Here is a 20,680-nt window from a genome sequence, read left to right on the forward strand (position 1 = left end):
TTTTGAGTTAACAGTGATAGCAGTGAGAAGATGCATCCCACTTTAGATGGGGAAATTTGCTGAGCCATTCTGTTTTAAACATTTTCCCACAATATACGATAATAACAAGAAATTGTGGATTACAACAAAAGCTAGCTTCGAAGGATAGATGCTAAAATGGGTGCAGCAGGCTGGGAGATTTTATTGTTTGTACACAGGTGTGCACTAAATCCTCCCCTTAATCCCTATTTGAGAAAAGTGACTGTGGAATACTTTACAATGAATTGCACAAGTGTACTCCAGCCCCTTGAACACATAATTTCAAGTTGCATTACTGCAAAATGCTCCTGTAGTGGTGTCAAGTATGTAAACGTTGGAGGAGGGGAAGAAATGAAAATATGTACTTTACAAGTTAAATTTTTATTTGCAACTTTTTACTTATTGTACTACCAGAGCCAAAAGACACTGTTGGGAAACTATTAATGGATGTTGTTTTTTTCTGATAGGCAATGCACTATGTCGCAGCTTCATGGCACAGAGTCTCGAATATTGCCACTGGGAACTGTTTCTGAAAAACTTGATCTGGAAATGAAGTCGATGATTGCGATGGGAATGATAATACTGATGATATTTTGCCTAATGACAAAGAACAGAATCTACCTGAAGAGCAGGCACTATTTGTGAATCACATCAAGTCTGATGAATACTTCATCACTACAGAAGCAATGACTATCTCTGAGACAGGTTAACATGCATCTCAGTACTTCGGCGAAGATACTGGAGGACGGTACAGAAGAGCCTCAGAATTTCTCCTGACTTAACGATGCAGTAAATGTGTTACAAAAAAATTAAACAATTGTGACACCCATAACACTTCTGACGAAATAATAACAGAGTTATCTCATTTAAAGGGTACAGTGTATGCAGCAGTTGCAGCATAGGAAAAAAAGGTGAAAATTATGGAGTTTTTTTACGAAATGGCATCCCTGTGATACCAACGACCCACAGTCCCTCCTTAAAGCCTCAGGCCTGTCACAAGGACTAACACCTCAATCCATAGAACTTCTTACCTCCACTCAAACCACGCACTTCCACCTTTTACCTTCTTTCTAAGATCTAAAAAATCATTCCATCATGGTCATTCCATAATTGCTGGCTTCAAAGCACCCTCTGAACATATATCTGTCTTTTCCAATCAATACCTGCAACATATATAGTACAAAGACTTCCCTCCTATATTAAGGGGAGACAGTGGCAGTCTTGCACTGATATCTTCGTAAATCCATATCTCTGACATTATTTATTCAATCTCACTGAAATTTTGCACACTTATGTATAGGATCCAATGTGCTTTAAACAATTTGTACAGAATTTTTAATAAAATTTTAATGCTGTAAGATAATTTTGAATTTTCTCTTACGTTATTATTTTAAGGTACACTTTTTCATTACTTACAGGTCAATTTGGCAAATTTTTTCTATGTCAAAGTAATCTACACTAATAAATGTATAATTAACTGCAGTAACTTTTCGGTAAATTATTTCTACACTGAAGAGCCAAAGAAAATGGTATACCTCCCTAATATCATTTAGGGACCCTGCTAGCACGCACAATTGCTGCAATAAAAAATGGCTCTGAGCACTATGCGACTTAACTTCTGAGGTTATCAGTCGCCTAGAACTTAGAACTAATTAAACCTAACTAACCTAAGGACATCACACACATCCATGCCCGTGGCAGGATTCGAACCTGCGACCGAAGCGGTCGCTCGGTTCCAGACTGTAGCACCTAGAACCGCATGGCCACTCCGGCCGGCTGCTGCAACACGATGTGGCATGGAGTTGTCCAATGTCTGGAGGGAACCGACACCATGAATCCCGCAAGGCTGTCCATAAATCCATACAAGTACAAGGGGATAGAGATCTCTTCTGAACAGCACATTGCAAGGCATCTCAGATATGCTCAATAATGTTCATGTCTGGGGAGTATGGTGGCCAGCATTAAGTCTAAACTCAGAAGAGTTTTAATGGAGCCACTCTGTAGCAATTCTGGATGTGTGGGGGTGTCGCATTGCCCTGCTGGAATTGCCCAAGTCTGTCAGAATGCACAATGGACATGAATGGATGCAGGTGATCAGGCAGGATGCTGAAGTATGTGTCATCTCTAAATGTATCAGGGGTCACATATCACTCCAACTGCACACGCCCACCCCATTGAACAGTCCCCTGCTGGCATGCAAGGTCCATGGATTCATGAGGTTGTCTCCATTCCCGTACACGTCCATCTACTCGATACAATTTGAAACAAGACTCGTCCAACCAGACAACAAGTTTCCAGTCATAAACTGTCCAATGTGTCGTGCAGTCATCAAGGGTACACAGGTGGGCCTTCAGCTCCAAAAGCCCATCTGGGTGATGTTTCGTGGAATGGTTCGCATGCTGACACTTGTTAATGGCCCAGCACTGAAATCTGCAGAAATTTAAGGAAGGGTTACACTTGTGTCACATGGTTTGCATGCTGACACATGTTAATGGCCCAGCACTGAAATCTGCAGAAATTTGCAGAAGGGTTACACTTGTGTCACATTCTCTTCAGTCGTCGTCGATCCCGTTCTTGTAGGATCTTTTTCTGGCTGCAGCAATGTTGGGGACTTAATGTTTTACTGGATTACTAATATTCACGGTACACTCATGAAATGCTCGTATGGCAAAATCCCCACTTCATGGCTGCCTCAGAGATGCTGTGTCCCATTGCTCATGTGCCAACTACAACACCACATTCAAACTCATTTAAATCTTGATAACCTGCCATTGTAGCAGCAGTAACCAATATAACAGTTGCACCAGACACTTGTCTTATATAGGAATTGCCAACCGCAGTACCACACTCTGCCTGTTTACGTATCTCTGTATTTGAATACACATGCCTGTACCTGTTTCTTTGGCACTTCAGTGTATTATTTTCTAACATTTTGGATTTGAACATTTTTAATGGGCAAGTTTTCCATATATTATTTCTCACAAAAATGTTTAAAATTTTGTTCCACTTAAATATTGCTTCCATATAAAAGAATAGGTGTGCCGAATTTCACTAAAATCCTTCCAATAGTTTCTGGTATATATGTTCCTGAAAGGAGAAAACCTTAAGTTGCAAAAATATAGTTTTAAAGTTTGGATGAAATGTTTTAAAATTTTTAAAAATCACAACTTTGCTAATACTGCCCATACCCATATCCCAATTGTTGTTCATCATTCCCTGCAGCTCTTTTAGCTCCTCTGGTCCTTTGCATAGCAATTTTTTCTATGTTCTGTACTGAAGTCTCGGCCTTCACGATTGGCTGCTCTTCGATGATCTGCAGTATCTGCTCTGTAAAGGCTCCAGCTGTAAAGCCCAACTTGCTGAGGATGGAAGGTCTTGCCACATTCCGATCACTAAACACTGCTGCAGCTTCCAAAGCAGAAATTTTCACTACCAAATTTGAAACACAGTGTTTGGCCATCTCTTTCAAATAAGAGCACTGAAACTTTCATTTGAGTTCCGCATTCTTCTAGCAGTTCTGGTGAAAACAGTGCTCAAAAAGTTGGTTTAATGGCCACTGCAACCACATAAATGAGGTTATTTTTATGGCTGTAAGCTTCCCCACTGTCCTTGCTTTTCAGAATTTTGCAACATTCATTAGAACATAGGTCATGTTGAGATGGTAGTGTCTGTCAACAAGTAATGAAACCAAATGGCCCATACTGCCTTCCTCATACTATCCAAATCTGTGAGGTTATTTCTAATTGCATCACCATAATAGACTTGCAGGCTGTCAGTTCCCTTCTTTGTTAGTGACTTTTTACCTTCCAGTGGCTTCCCATCCTCTCTAGTAGCTTGCCTTTATTATCTGCAACAAGTCATCCAAGTCATCCACCCATCTTCTTCTGAATATGAACTAAGCACTCCTGTTTTTCAATAGTACAGTCTTTTACATAGGGCTGACTTTCATTTACATTCGTGAAAGCACTAGAATCTCTAGCAGTAGTGTAGGGAAATGGGTGCAGAAGGAGCATAGTGTCAGACCATGGGTGTTTTTCTTTTTAAGGGGGGGGGGGGGGAGGGGGGTTTAAAGCTATTCTATGTGTGGTGGGTAAAATGTCAGAGTGGACTTCATTTCAGAGCATGATTACAGAAAGTCACATACTTTTCAAAGTAGTTGATTAATACATTGAAGATCAGGATAGTACTGAGTGACAAGAGCTGTAGTCCAAGTTGGTTTTTGCAGGAATCAACAGTACCAGGATTGGATGTGACGGCTCAGGAAATCAGCTTCAGAACTAGACTAGTGGGGTAATTACATCCTGTGAAGGCTGAGACGAGAATGGTGGTGTATTGCTGAAAAGAGTCTGCATCTGAACAGATACGTTTGCCTAGGATGCCAAGGCTGTATGGGAGGAAAGATGGTGATTGTCAAAACGTAAGTTCTGCTGTTTATTAGTTGGTTTAGTTTGTACAGAAATGTGTAGGTGGCCCTTAGTGAACCGTCATCCTGCTGAACGCTAGTTCAGTGTGCTAACCACTGTTCCGCCTCACTCAGTGTACGAAATAAGTAAGTATGCCACTAGATCCCATCTAGACTTTAGTGTCTCCTGCAGACATGTGTGCTATTGTTGAGTATTTGTCCAATTTTGAATTCGATTCAATTCCGAGTGCAAATGGATTCCAGCAAACTGCAGTTTAAACGTGGCAGATGTTCATAAAAAGCCAAACTATGCATTATACATTCCCATGGTTGGCTGCATAATAAAATTTCTGCCTATTCAACACTCCTCTCCACACACATAATTCTCAGCCAAGCTGGGTCACTGCCCCCTCTCCAAATTTCCATAGAGCTGTGCTTGAGCGACAGTGAAACATGGATGGCAGTATCTTCTAGAGTGCTGGTCATATGTACAAACAGCAACTAATACATAAATAATAGATCACAATCACTATTCAGTTCAATTATCAATCTTTTGCTAATCCCACAATCTAGTGATGCCCATTTGTACCATCTTCACAAGGGGTTTTCCACTTTAATTTATTCAAATGCAACAATTGCAGTAAGTTTGTTGGACATTTTATTCTGGGTTAATTTTCCTTCTCATTTCATCTGAATTTCATAATCATATTCTAAAGCTGATTAAAAGCTTGTAACCATTTTCTCTAATATTCTAACATGTGCAGCAATTGGAATTTCTCTTTTGTAACCTATTTGGTACATTATTAGTTTGTCACTCACAACAAAATGAAAGACTAACCTGGATTCCAGTATCACATAATGGTTTTTGAAGGACAAGATTTTCACCTTTGAATGTTACCTTCACTTCAAAAGTGGCATAAATATATGTTTATGGTACCCATACATGTATGACAATGTTTACTGCAATCCTGTTCAAATACAACAAAAGTTTGTAAGTTGATAGAATTTCTTGTTATTTCCTCCTGTGTTTCAGTCAACTGTCAATCTTTAAGCAGAGCATTATATTGTTGTGGTGGCTAGTTCATATTTTCTTGGTCCCCCTTGCACTAGCACAGCAAGTCAAATGTCATGTGATTGATTGAGCAAGGTCGACATTGTATCGAGTGCTTCAGCATATCGGGAATTCTCAAGCCTATTCAAATTCAAGTATTGATTGCTATCTCCTACCCTTCAGGACTGTTCATAACAAATTTGTAAACACCCAAAAATTCATCTGTAAATGTAAGATGATCCCCATATTAATTTATTAAACAATGTAACAATGGTTGACAACTGCAGCAATACTTTAATCTGCAAATATAAGACAACCCCGTATTTTTTGAATGATGAATTTGGGGGGGGGGGGGGGGGGGGGGGGGGGAACATTGCCTCGTATTTGTGTAAATACTTTTAATAATGCCATCACTCAAATTCCACCATCTGAGACAATGGACTACTTTTGCATCTTGGTACATGTTTTGTAATAACTAATCTCTATGACAGTCCTGCAGAACAATTACAAAAATCCTCTTTACCTGTGATTGCGGTATTATTTGATGTAGAGTTTGAGCAGGACTGTGAAGATAATCCACATTAATGTTAAGCTGTTGGTGTATGATAGTGTATTGCATAACAGGACTCCAAGACGTTACCTTAGGTGCATCTAACTGCCAACAACAGCTCTCACTTAGATTCCAATAGCTTTGGACTCATCACATTTAATGAGTTGGGGGAGAAGGAATCATAAACGAGAATGTGAAATGGGTATAAATGTAGCGATACCATATCTTATGTATAAATTCAATATTAGGATTATACCTGTCATCTAATTATAACATCTACTTTATAGGTTACAACAACTGTAGTTGGTCACTGCATTACTATGCTACGATTCACCAATGAAAATGGGCATAACACTACAAACATACTTTGCATCATGGAACAATTAATGAATACTATAGTGGGATGAAATTAACATTTGCTTTTGAAAGAGAGAGAGAGAGAGAGAGAGAGAGAGAGAGAGAGAGAGAGAGAGACCCTAAAGCAGCTGTACCAACTTACATACCCAATCCCATAAACCAACAGCAACTTAAGTCACTATAAAGTTGTTCACAGGATGCTCCAATCTATGGTGTGTGTGTGTGTGTGTGTGTGTGTGTGTGTGTTTTAACTTGTGCTGTTCATTTGGTAGAGCAGATGTAACACAAAAAACCTGTACCTTTGTAAGAATCCTGCAACTGTTGTTATTGACCCAATATCTTGTGACAGTCCTTCCTGTTTGACAGTTTCAGCAGAACAACAACCTTCAGCATTAGGCATCGGCGAAAGACAACCCCGTGACATGGGGATACAAAGTGTCATGGATGCACCCGAGGGCATTATCACAGTCTCTGTAGGTGCTGGAGGAGACAATGCAACTGCAAGGGGTGTAGATGTTGGTCCCATAGCTATGGAGGGAGGACGGGATGGAGGCGCAGATGCAGGTACTGTAGGAACATTTTGTTGGGATGCCATTGCATCCTGCAACAGACATCGCACGTCTTCAGCAGATGCCAAGTCCAATGGCGTTTGACTTTCCTGATTCTTCAGAAAAGGATCGGCCCCATGTGCCAGCTGCAAAAGATACATATGTTGGAAACAGTTAGCAGCTATTTTCGAAGCCACAGTTTTTTTAAATAACAATTTTTAAAATTCTGATCATGAGTAAAAGCTCTCTATGTTCAAAAATAAAGTACACAGTAATTTAAACATAATACTTGGCAAGATGAACTGGTAACTTGCCAGTAGTGGGAACTTTGTCATATGATTAGGTTTAGTCACATTCCAATTCAAAGTGGTGTGCATTGTTATTTCAAAGAAGAGTGAGAAGTGATCACAAAAATCAAACACAGAAAATACCTTCGCAGCAAGTTGTGACAACTTGCTGTTAATGTCAATAATTTTATTAACAACGAGGACAACAAAGGAGTGTTAGTGCCAACACAGAAGGTAATGGACGGTACAAGTAAATGTTGATAAGCAAAACTTAAGTAAGTCAATGGTGTCCATATTACAGGCGGAGGGACATGACGTCAAGTGTGGCAGGACTTAAATATCTGCCCCAAAGCGGATGCTTTTTCTGTGAGTAATGCTACTTTGGTGACTTCTGCTGCTTCTATATTCAAGTAGCTTTTCAGTTGGGGACACAAGGCTGAGTGGATCTCCTTCCAGACCTTTCCACCACAAACAGATACAGCACAGCATCAATTATCAAAACTAACTGTTTGGAAAACCAGTTTCTTCAGATACAACTGTATACTTTTATTTACGAATTTACAAATAAAAGCTACATATATTATCATGAATCTTTCTCATTATTACAAAAACAAGCACAATAGGAATGCATAGAATTAATCCTTAAAGAATCCACAATTTTCATCTGTCTACACAAGACTGCCAGCTTAGGAGCAGCTAAGTCCCACACTTTTTTCAGGACAGATATCTGACACTTGGTGCTCGCCATCATCTTTACCTTTCAAACCATTGCAAGGCAGTACCCAAACACGTAAATGCTTCACAAGCAGTAGTATACTTTGATGTTAATTTTTTAATTTTCTGGGCCACTATTTGGTGAGAAGCTGGTGACGTTAGTTTTATCAGCCACAATGTCTACAATTTTGGTATTCTGCATGTTTGGTGCCTTGTTCAGCCTTGAATGTCTTCATCACATTCATAACACCTGAGTTCTTTTAGGATACTGACCATTTCGGACATACAATTCTCTTCATCATTTTCAATTAGACCTCGATAAATTTCCACTATACACAAAATTTTATTGCAGGCTTTTTTCAAATTATGTTCCGTTAAGCTACCCTATGCTGCTCTGGTCAGGTAGGAGACATGTTTCAAATCAATATTATTGTGATTTTGTAACAGACTTTCTTCTTTCCTATTTTTTCTTTCTGTCAATTACTTACATAACAATTTTTTTGTGTAATATCATTTGAAAGTTCAATAAAGCCTTGATCCATGGGTTTTAATAAGGAGGTTACTTTATGTGGAAGGAACATCACTTCTATGAACTCCACTTTTTCATTTCAGGTATGACATGACAAATGAGTTGATGGGTTGTCAAGGAGCAGTAATGTATTCACCCTTTTACTGTTCTTTAACGGATTGACTAAAAGAGGGTACAAAAACTTCCACAAACAATTCTATGAAAATTGTGCTATCTATCTACATGCTCTCTCATCAGTGGTAAACAATAGGCACCGCAGATATATTAATGTGTTTGAAAAAACACAGTTTCTTACTTTTACCAATGATAAGCATACAAGTATGCAACTGGTGGCTAAAGTATTAATACAATCCTTGCTTATATGAGGACCAGATGCTGCAAAGTTATGGCGTGAAGCAAGAGTTTATCTGTGCAAAGCTTTCCAATTGAGCCCAGTTTTGTTTGCAGTGCTAACTTTTTCGACAGCATAATCTTCTTCACTCAATACATCCTTTAACCTGATTTTGCAAGTACCAGCTGTTGAAGAATATGAAGACAGTTTTTTTCCCTTGGTTTTGAAGTTCATACGAAGAGCAACACGTTTTCAGTTAAGCAGTCATTTGGTTGAACATTTGGTTGGCTGATGTTTGGGTAATCAAGGCTCTACTGTATCTGACCCAGCTGCCAGGAATCAAACCCAGGACCTTGGCTTTACTTGAAAAACATTAATCACTAGACTATGAGATCAGTTTGATTTGCTGCTGTGGTATTAGCTGTCACTGTTCAGACATAAGATGGCTTGAAAGGCTGTTGAACACGGCAAAAATCTGTGTGGCGATGACTGGGTGTGTGGGAAACAGTTTGAAGGACAAAAGGAAACTGAAAATATAATGAAATTAGTAAGTACAGATTCGAACACGAAGTCGGTACTGTCAAGTGTGACAAACAGCAGATGAAGACTCAAAGACACAGGTATGGCAATCAGCATCATCAATGGAAAAGACTGTTTTACAGACCCTGTCAGTGAACTGTTGTGAGAAGCTATAGTGAGAAATACTTTATGTTCCATTCCTGTTCTTGTCTTCAATGGCTATTACATTCAGAGGTTTGTAAAGATGTATAACATGTCACAGCCTTCCACCTGTAAGAGTACTGGAGTGTACGGTACAGTTACCTCCCCTTCCATGATTCTTGAGTGAAAACATGACAGTGCTGGCAAATTAGCCAGGTAACCAGTTCACTTTGCTGGGTAATACTTTGTTCTATGTTCAACATAGATACACATGATAGTTTCTGCATTAACTAGTTTAAATTCTTTCTTTTGTTGTTGGTGTCTGCTTCACAAGAGCTTCTCATCTACAAAAAATGTAAATTGGGCACAACAAATACTTTACCATTTCCAAATGAAGACTAAGTAAAACTTCTGAATATCAACTATAATTGTAGCCCAGTTTTAATACAAGTTTAAGAAACTTAATGTTACAGTCTCCAAAATTTGTGAATACAGCTAGGAACATCATCTAATTGGAACACAAATGGTGGAAGCAGTAAAGGTGACCAGTCACCATACAGTTGACGTGGAGCAGCTGAGAGACACATAAACAAGATTAGAATAATTACTGGGCTTTCAAACAATATCTCTCCCTTGATGTTAACATATATATAGCAGGTGTTTCTCCTAAGTGTCGACAGGTGCATCTTGTCTGTTGTTTTGGTAGATATTTGCAATTTTGTTCCTCCAGTGTGTAACTGGAGTTGTTGTTGTTGTTTTTGTTGTGGTCTTCAGTCCTGAGACTGGTTTGATGCAGCTCTCCATGCTACTGTATCCTGTGCAAGCTTCTTCATCTCCCAGTACCTACTGCAGCCTACATCCTTCTGAATCTGCTTAGTGTATTCACCTCTTGGTCTCCCTCTACGATTTCTTCCCTCCACGCTGCCCTCCAGTACTAAATTGCTGATCCCTTGATGCCTCAGAACATGTCCTACCAACTGATCCCTTCTTCTGGTCAAGTTGTGCCACAAACTCCTCTTCTCCCCAATTCTATTCAATACCTCCTCCTTAGATATGTGATCTACCCATCTAATCTTCAGCACTCTTCTGTAGCACCACATTTCGAAAGCTTCTATTCTCTTCTTGTCTAAACTACTTATCGTCCATGTTTCACTTCCATACATGGCTACACTTCATACGAATACTTTCAGAAACGACTTCCTGACACTTAAATCTATACTCCATGTTAACAAATTTCTCTTCTTCAGAAACACTTTCCTTACCATTGCCAGTCTACATTTTATATCCTCTCTACTTCGACCATCATCAGTTATTTTGCTCCCCAAATAGCAAAACTCCTTTACTACTATAAGTGTCTCATTTCCTAATCTAATACCCTCAGTATCACCCGGCTTAATTCGACTACATTCCATTATCTTCGTTGTGCTTTTGTTGATGTTCATCTTATATCCTCCTTTCAAGACACTGTCCATTCCGTTCAACTGCTCTTCCAAGTCCTTTGCTGTCTCTGACGGAATTACAATGTCATCGGCGAACCTCAAAGCTTTTCATTTCTTCTCCATGGATTTTAATACCTACTCCGAATTATTCTTTTGTTTCCTTTACTGCTTGCTCAATATACAGATTGAATAACATCGGGGAGAGGCTACAACCCTGTCTCACTCCCTTCCCTACCACTGCTTCCCTTTCATGCCCCTCGACTCTTATAACTGCCATCTGGTTTCTGTACAAATTGTAAATAGCCCTGTATTTTACCCCTACCACCTTCAGAATTTGAGAGAGAGTATTCCAGTCAACATTGTCAAAAGCTTTCTCTAAGTCTACAAATGCTAGAAACGTAGGTTTGCCTTTCCTTAATCTTTCTTCCAAGATAAATTGTAGGGTCAGTATTGCCTCACATGTTCCAACATTTCTACGGAATCCAAACTGATCTTCCCTGAGGTCGGCTTCTACCAGTTTTTCCATTCGTCTGTAAATAATTCGCATTAGTATTTTGCAGCTGTGACTTATTAAACTGATAGTTCGGTAATTTTCACATCTGTCAACACCTGCTTTCTTTGGGATTGGAATTATTATATTCTTCTTGAAGTCTGAAGGAATTTCGCTTGTCTCATACGTCTTGCTCACCAGGTAGTGGAGTTTTGTCAGGACTGGCTTTCCCAAGGCTGTCAGTAGTTCTAATGGAATGTTGTCTACGCCCGGGGCCTTGTTTCGACTTAAGTCTTTCAGTGCTCTGTCAAACTCTTCACGCAGTATCATATCTCCTATTTCATCTTCATCTACCTCCTCTTCCATTTGCACAATACTGTCCTCAAGAAAATCGCCCCTGTATAGACCCTCTATATACTTCCTCCACCTTTCTGCTTTCCCTTCTTTGCTTAGAACTGGGTTTCCATCAAAGCTCTTGATATTCATGCAAGTGGTTCTCTTCTCTCCAAAGGTATCTTTAATTTTCCTGTAGGCAGTATCTATCTTACCAATCGTGAGATAAGCCTCTACATCCTTACATTTGTCCTCTAGCCATCCCTGCCTAGCCATTTTGCACTTCCTGTTGATCTCATTTTTGAGACGTTTCTATTCCTTTTTGTCTGCTTCACTTACTGCATTTTTCTATTTTCTCTTTTCATCAATTAAATCCAGTATCTCTTCTGTTACTCAAGGATTTCTACTAGCCCTTGTCTTTTTACCTACTTTATCCTCTGCTGCCTTCACTATTTCATCCCTCAAAGCTACCCATTCTTCTTCTTCTGTATTTCTTTCCCCCATTCCTGTCAATTGTTCCCTTATGCTCTCCCTGAAACTCTGTACAACCTCTGGTACTTTCAGTTTATCCAGGTCCCATCTCCTTAAATTCCCACCTTTTTGCAGTTTCTTCAGTTTCAATCTACTGTCCATAACCAACAGATTGTGGTCAGAGTCCACATCTGCCCCTGGAAATGTCTTACAATTTAAAACCTGGTTCCTAAATCTCTGTCTTACCATTATATAATCTATCTGAAATCTGCCAGTATCTCCAGGCTTCTTCCATGTGTACAATCTTCTGTTATGATTCTTGAACCAAGTGTTAGCAATGATTAAGTTGTGCTCTGTGCAAAATTCTACCAGGCAGCTTTCTCTTTCATTTCTTACCCCTAATCCATATTCACCAACTACGTTTCCTTCTCTCCATTTTCCTACTACTGAATTCCAGTCACCCATGACTATTAAATTTTCGTCTCCCTTCACTATCTGAATCATTTCTTTTATTTCATCATACATTTCTTCAATTTCTTCATCATCTGCAGAGCTAGTTGGCTTATAAACTTGTACTACTGTGGTAGGTGTGGGCTTCGTGTCTATCTTGGCCACAATAATGCGTTCACTATGCTGTTTGTAGTAGCTTACCCGCACTCCTATTTTTTTTATTCATTATTAAACCTACTCCTGCATTGCCCCTATTTGACTTTGTATTTATAACCCTGTATTCGCCTGACCAAAAGTCTTGTTCCTCCTGCCACCGAACTTCACTAATTCCCACTATATCTAACTTTAACCTATCCATTTCCTTTTTTAAATTTTCTAACCTACCTGCCCAATTAAGGGATCTGACATTCCACGCTCCGATCCGTAGAACGCCAGTTTTCTTTCTCCTGATAACAACGTCCTCGAGTAGTCCCCGCCCGGAGATCCGAATGGGGGACTATTTTAGCTCCGGAATATTTTACCCAAGAGGACGCCATCATCATTTAATCATACAGTAAATCTGCATGCCCTTGGGAAAAATTGTGACTGTAGTTTCCCCTTTCTTTCAGTCGTTCGCAGTACCACAACAGCAAGGCCGTTTTGGTTAGTGTTACAGGGTCAAATCAGTCAATCATCCAGACTGTTGCCCCTGTAACTACTGAAAAGGCTTCTGCTCCTCTTCAGGAACCACACGTTTGTCAGGCCTCTCAACAGATACCCCTCAGTTGTGGTCGCACCTACGATACGGCTATCTGTATCGTTGAGGCACGCAAGCCTCCCCACCAACGGCAAAGTCCATGGTTCGTGGGGGAAGCAACTGGAGTTAGCTCAAAATGCAGTGAACAGTATTTGGTTGAACTGGTGTTAGCTCAACCAAATACTGTTCACTGCATTTTTTACACAATGTCATATGTTGAGGGGAAGTGTCAGTTTGTTTCCTGTAATAAAAGAAATTATTTTTAAAGTGAAATTTTACATGCCCATTCAGAAGAGTGATCCCAAATTAGTGCAACATTCGTTTTATTGATATATAGTAACAGGGACTATGTAGCAGTGCCACCCTGGTCCGCACTGCTTGCTGCTGCTTTGCAGCAGTGCTGCTCAGTCACTGCTGCAGAACTTGTTATTCTCAATGTTTTACTGCCCCTTAACACATATCAATACAACAATATCACACTAGACTAACTGGAGACCGCTTTGTTGCATCGGAATGTAAAATTTTGCATTTAAAATAATTCTGTTTGTGACAGGAAATAAACTGATGCTTTCTCTCGCCACTGTGTGCATTGCCTGAAAAATGTGAGACAGTTCTTAAGGTGACTCCACTTACACACTGCAAAAATGAAATTGCAACTATTTGCCAAAACGCTAGAGTAACTGCACCTGACAACTCTCTAGGAGGCCCCCCCCCCTTCCCCTCATGCACACACACACACACACACACACACACACACACACACACACACACACACACAAAATGGTATTACCTTTACTCATTCCATTATTTGCAACACAGCTTCTGTGGCACAAGTAATATATGGGTATAAACAATGTATAGACAGCTATCGAAAAGATCTGGATGTCCCTATCTTTCATTCTACACATTCAACCGAATTATATCTTGAGGTGCAAATTTTTATAAAAAGTACTCATGACTGTTTTTGTGAAGTATGACATTGCAGAAGGGTTTGATGGGTGGCCTACAGTCCTACACACAGTTTTAATCTGTCAAGATGTTTTACTCATTCTACTGCACAGTGAAATATCAACTAGGTACATAATATGCACTGTTTTCTAAACTGTTTCACACACTTACCAGTAAAGCACATAACTGAGTGCGCCCTTTTTGTGCAGCCTCATGTAGAGGTGTGAAGCCCCATTTATCTGTTGCATTAACAACAGTATTAAACTTAATAAGAAGTGCTGCAATCTCTAGGTGACCATAAGAGGATGCATTATGTAATGGAATGAGACCACCTTTATCCTGAGCATTAACATCAGCTCCATGGTCCAGAAGAAATTCTGCTACCTCCAGATTGTTATAGCCAGCTGGAAAAAAAAGTAATGCTCATTAACATTTATTCATAGTAAAGACAATAATCAGAACCAAGCAAAAGCAGGTGATAATGATTTAATGCATTATTAAACCTAGTCCATGTTCTGATACTAATCTTGTATTGGCTGAGGCAGCAACTCACTGTGATCAAAGCTATATTTTTAAATTCATTTGGGTCAGTTTGTGTGATTCATACAGATTTAGTATTAGCAGAACAAGAAAAGAGGAAAAATAAAAGCCTGCATCAGCTTAATGGGGGATTTGAAAGGTAGGAGAGGGAAAAGAACAGGGACTGGTAGGAAAATTTGGATAGGGAAATAGGAATGAAAGAAATGAAAGGTTGGTTAATTTCTGTAGAGAAAACTCTCTTGTGATTGGAAACATTATTTGAACATCACAGAAGTTAAAGATATACATGGATATCTAGGTTTAATAATGACAGATACCAAAATGCTTATGTCATAATTCAGAGAGGTACAAAAGCTGTGTAAAGAATGCCACAGCATGCCCTGGAGCAGACACAGATTTGGACCACAGCTTGGTGGTGGACTTGCAAATAACACTAAAGGAAGACGGTAAGGACGCTGAGTTGAAGAACACATTTGTGTCAAAATGGGACAGAGGACACAATGACGAGAGTGCAAATGAGAAATGGAAGAGGATGACACAAAACCTTACAGAATCTGCAGAAGTTTTAGGGATGAGGAAGTTTGAAAGAATGAGGAAAGAATGGGTAACAAAGACAAAGTTGAATAAGATGGAAGAAAGAAGGAAACAGAAGTCAGTAGGAACTGAGGAAGGGAAAATAATGTTTTATAATGAATTAAGGAGGGAAACAGGATACACAATGAAGACAGGGATGAAAGAGAGATGTAAGAAGTAGAGAAACTAGAAAAGGAGAAGTGATGGGACTATGATTCATAAATAGTAGTTAGTGTTGGCAAGGTGACAAGACTATGTAGACTGCCTACATGACGCTGATCAAAAACCAAATGATACTGAATTAGAAGAGATGATGACAGTTACAGAAGAGGACAATGTAATATGACATATGAAAAAGGTGAACAGTCAGATGACTTTCTCTTGACATTAATGATACCGATTGAGAAGGAAAACAATGCCAAGAAATGTGAGGTAACAAAAGTTCTGCTATGGATGAATTCATGGAAGTCTGGAAAAAAGTATGGCGGAGGAACAGTATGGACTCAGAAGAGGGAAGGGTACAAGAGATGCAATTGGATAGCCGAGAAAGGCGAGAGATACACTGCAAGAAGAAGAGAAGTTTACACTGATTTGGAGAAAGCCTTTGATACAATACAGTGAAATAAATTGATGGACATTCTAAGGAAGAATGGTGTCGACTGGAGGAATAAAAGACTGATTAAGAACCTATATCTACAGTAGCAAATATGAGTACAGCTGGGGAATTAGATGACAACAGAAGAAAGCACAACTGGAAGGGGAGTGAGACAAGGCCCCCTCCTCCCCCCTCCAAAAAAAAAAAAAAAAACCTATTTAACGTATATTTGGAGCATATTACTCAGAAATATTTGAAATGAAAAACAAAAGGGTGGATTGGTGGTAGGAGGATAGAATGTATTCAATTTGCGGATGATATGGCGTTATTGGCAGAGAGTGCAAAAACTATGACTGGATTGTGAAAAAGAGTTAAGCAAGACCTACGAGAATTTCAGAATGAGAATTAATAAGAAAAAGACAAAATGTAAGTTGATAAGTGCAAATAAGAATAAATACAGGGTGTCCCACTCGAACCTCCCTGGTTTCAAAGACCCAAGAAAAAAAAACCACAGTAGATATGACAATGAAAAATGCATCTCAAAGAATTTATTCATTTATCATCAATGCACCTCTACATGTGAACCATTTGTAGCATGAAGAATATTGAGTCTATATTCCATTTCTTTCCAAGTTCTTTGTAACATTTCCTCTGTTACTGTTGCAAACGCATTAGTGATATGATGTAGCAACGTAGAAATATCATCCACTTAGGTCGCATACACGCAGTCCTTCACGAATCCTCACATTAAGAAATCAAGTGACGTAATGTCAGGTGAATGTGTTGGCCACGCAATGGATCCTCCGCGTATGATCCAACTTGTGAACAGCCGTTGACCAATGCAGCACGGTTTCATCTTGTTGACAAATGATGCTGGGTTGCAAGTCTTGTAACTGAGTGTACACAAACTGCTCCAACATGTCCAGATACACTGACCCATTCATTGTTCATTCCACAAAAAAGAACGTTCCAACAATCCTGTTGTGCGTTAGCCTGCACCAGAATTTTAGTTTAGGGCTATCACAAACATGTTTAATGACAACGTGAACCCCAAATCCAAAAGTTATGCCTTTAACCTTTCCTGATAGATGAAAGGTTGCCTCATCTGAGAATAAACAGGAAGGCGGCACCCATATCAATATGCTGCAGCATATCTGCAGCACACTGTTGTTGACGTGGTTTGTCGTTTGGCGTCAGATGTTGCAGAATTTGCACTTTGTAAGCACACATACGAAGACGCTGGTGAACTAGACAATGCAATGTTGATTGAGGTATATCAAGTTGCCTAGATGCTTGCCGAATTGACTTACGTGGGCTTCTGAGAAACGTCTATCTCATGTCCTCCACTGTCTCTTCTGATACTCCATAACGTGCACCGCCAGAATGTTTCAGAACACTTCCTGTTGCCAGAAACTTCCTATACCAATCCTTAATTGTTTTCACATCAGGTGGATCATATTCATACACACGAGAATTTCTTTGAACAGTAATCAGCGATTTTGTTTCTGAAAACCACACTACTGCTTGCGCGCGCGCTGCTGTGGAGTCACCATTTTCACTTCATGCAAACATGCTGCACTTTGGCGACGATACTTGGCATTCCTGATGTGGGAATATAAATTTCTTGAGATGCTCTACAGTGTGGTACATTTCTCATTGTTGTAGCTACTGTGGTTTTTCTCTCCTGGGTCCTTGAAATCAGGAAGGTTTGAGTGGGACACCTGTATAAAGGTAGGATGGGAAGATACAGAGCAAGTTAGTTTTCAAATATCTGGGAAGCATAATTAAGGATGACACGAGATGTAATAAGGAGATTAATACACATGTGGCAATTGTGAAGAAGGCATTTAATAAGAGGAGGTGGCTTTTACGTGGGTGCATGGGCAGGGACCTAAGGAAGTGACTGGCAAAGTGTTTTATATGGAGCATGGCATTATACGGAGCTGAGACATGGACACTGAGGAAAAAGGAAGAAAGAGGAATAGAAGCATTTGAGATGTGGATTTGGAGGAGGATGGAAGGGATGAAATTGGTAGATGAAGTGAGAAATGAGGGGGTGAGGTGATGAGATGAGTGAGGGATGGGAGAGAAATTTTAAAGTTAATCCGGAAGAGGAAACACAATCGGCTTGGACACTGGATGAGAAGATTGCTTATTGATGGGTGCATGGCGGGAACAGTGAATAGAAGAAGAAGAAGAAGAAGACGCAGACAATACCAGATGGTGGATAGTATAAGGAAAGAAATAATCATGAGAAAATTAAGAGGGCAGCAAATGACAGGAGTGCATGGAGAGATATACATGAAGCCCTGCCCTATGGCAGAATACATGATGATGATGATGATGATGATGATGGTAAGAATGAACATCTGTGATAATTCAGAGTGAATCAATAATTCAGCCTTCAAATCGTAATACCCTCAAACCCAACTAATGTTTGCAGTAAGATTTGTGTTACATTGTGAAAGTTCTTTGACAAATCTTTTTTTGAAATCTAGGACTGCAATAACTTTTATAAGATGTAGTAGTACCACAGTACTGTGTCAAAATTTTTATAAAAGGTATGTGACATTATATTCTCAAAGTGTAGTACCCAGTCAAATTGTTAGCTTACAACTCCCATCACTGAGTGTCTTCAGGTGTGGATAATGCGCAACATCAACACCGAACTGACATTACAAGTTCTGCAGTGGGGGAGTTAACAAAGAACTGCAAACAGTGGCTGCAATAATCAAGACCAAATTTTCTGGTAGATACAGAGAGATAATGAAACTACAACTGATTACTGACAGCTGTGCGTAGTTTTAATAACAACTAAGTATTGAACAACTCGTGCAAAGAATGTGTAACAATAGTTCATGTATAGGAAACACTGGTAAATATTTTGTGCTTAAGTAACTCTGTATGCACAGACAGCAGCATAATTAACAAAACAGGAAGCCCAGTAGCTTATGAGATAACTAAGACTAGAAGGCTATAAAGAAAAGTTACCAAGAACAGCAAGAACAAATAAAAATGTATCAGGAACAGCAAGAGCAACAAATTAAATTTATCGTCAACTGTATGAATTTCAGAAAAGCATGGGGAGTTGTAAGAACTGTAAACAAATGTGCAGCATCAACTGAAACACAGAGACTGGAGGAACTGTGAGAATCATACTTGTGTAACCAATAACAGCAACAGTGGTAGTGGAGACGAGAGAGAAACTCAAAGTAGTACAAGAACGACCATGTTAAAGTCCATGTGGTGATAAAAAATTCAAGACCAAGACAAGAACTTTCATAAACTTTTTATTACTTGCCATACAGGGTGAATACAACAGGAAGCCAAATTTCAAGACACTGAATGAAATACAGAAGGTACATAAGCTGAATTATTTGGCACTGTGGACAGCAAATTTCAGCTGATGTTTAGCAAACTGGTTAAGTAACTTGCTGATTTAAAGCAGCTGGCTGTGGATTGCATCCAACTGGTGCAGAAAAAATACTACAAGAAGAGGTAAACACAGTTTGGGGGGGGGGGATGTTATTTGTCTTGACATCATCACACACAACTATGAATAATTCTCTCAGTGTAGGTCAATTTGAACAGCCTAAAATTATACACTAAGTTGCATTATTATTCAAGTTGTTTATAAAACATTTTCACGATGCTTTGGGATGTACACCCAAATACAGATTTTACAGTTAATTACCTACAGAACGAAGGCCTTTATTTTAATGATCTGATAAGAAGTAAACTGCATCTTAACCCAGAAGCTGTCTACAAAAGTCTGTATGAAATTAGTACTAGAGGGGGGGAGGGGCGGGGGACTAATTTCTTATGAAACTCCGCATAAAGTGATAGCAGTACTGAAGACTTGTGACATCTGCCTGAAAAGTGTCTTAAGCCTATGACAAAGTCTCATGTGCAATATTGTACAAAAAAATTTGATAAAAAGTATCACACACTATTTGTATGATGCACTGTCATAGTTCAGTGGATATTTCGCAGTTTACGACAATATTGGTGGGATTATGAAAAATTCATCAAACTATATTTTCTAGATGCTGTCAGTTCATGCATCAAACTCGCTCATTACACAGGACCTTGGCAGCTGCAGGGCAATGGAGTAGCAACAGTACAAGAGATCGTGAGCAATGTGACTCTAGCATACCAGAGGAAAAAGTAGATACTGGAAAAACTCTCATTTAATGATAAATGTGAAATAGATGCAAATTTTGCCTAAAAATGTGAAATTAATTAATAGATGCTTTTTCATAGAAAATTGTATCCAAATGAGCTGTTTATCATAGATAGTCTGAAATAGCCATATATTTGCATACTATATCAAAAATGTAAGCGGTTATTGGCATTGTACATCATCTGGCGAAGCCCAATTTGGAAAGATAATGTGCGCAAGAACCTACTTGCAAAATGTAATGTACAAATGCAACGATGTATCAACGTGCTCAATGATTTACTGCCATGCCAATTTGGACGGTTGAATGGTTTGTTAAAGATGCACATTGCATAGTGCAACATAGTACTCAGCCATTGGACCTAGCATTTTACAAGAAAAAACTACATATGTTTGTTTCTTTGCTAAAGCTCAAAAGCTAGTGTAATGCAGGCTGTTTTAATGTGGCAAATCAGGGAGCGCATGTTTTGAACTGTAG

The 20,680-nt window shown here is 39.3% G+C and overlaps 1 protein-coding gene across 2 annotated transcripts in view; it reads right to left on the minus strand.

Moving 5' to 3' along the window:
- LOC124802496 (poly [ADP-ribose] polymerase tankyrase) overlaps nt 1-20,680 on the minus strand; it is a 295,411-nt gene that overhangs the window by 46,863 nt on the left and 227,868 nt on the right. For both annotated transcript variants that reach the window (XM_047263314.1, XM_047263313.1), the window contains exons 12-13: nt 14,486-14,718; nt 6,678-7,072 (exon numbers count right to left, since the gene is read on the minus strand). In XM_047263314.1, coding sequence (XP_047119270.1) covers nt 6,678-7,072; nt 14,486-14,718 — 628 coding nt within the window. The remainder of the gene's footprint in view (nt 1-6,677; nt 7,073-14,485; nt 14,719-20,680) is intronic.

The sequence above is a fragment of the Schistocerca piceifrons genome, chromosome 6 (assembly GCF_021461385.2).
Source record: "Schistocerca piceifrons isolate TAMUIC-IGC-003096 chromosome 6, iqSchPice1.1, whole genome shotgun sequence".
In the NCBI taxonomy this organism is placed as follows: domain Eukaryota; kingdom Metazoa; phylum Arthropoda; class Insecta; order Orthoptera; family Acrididae; genus Schistocerca; species Schistocerca piceifrons.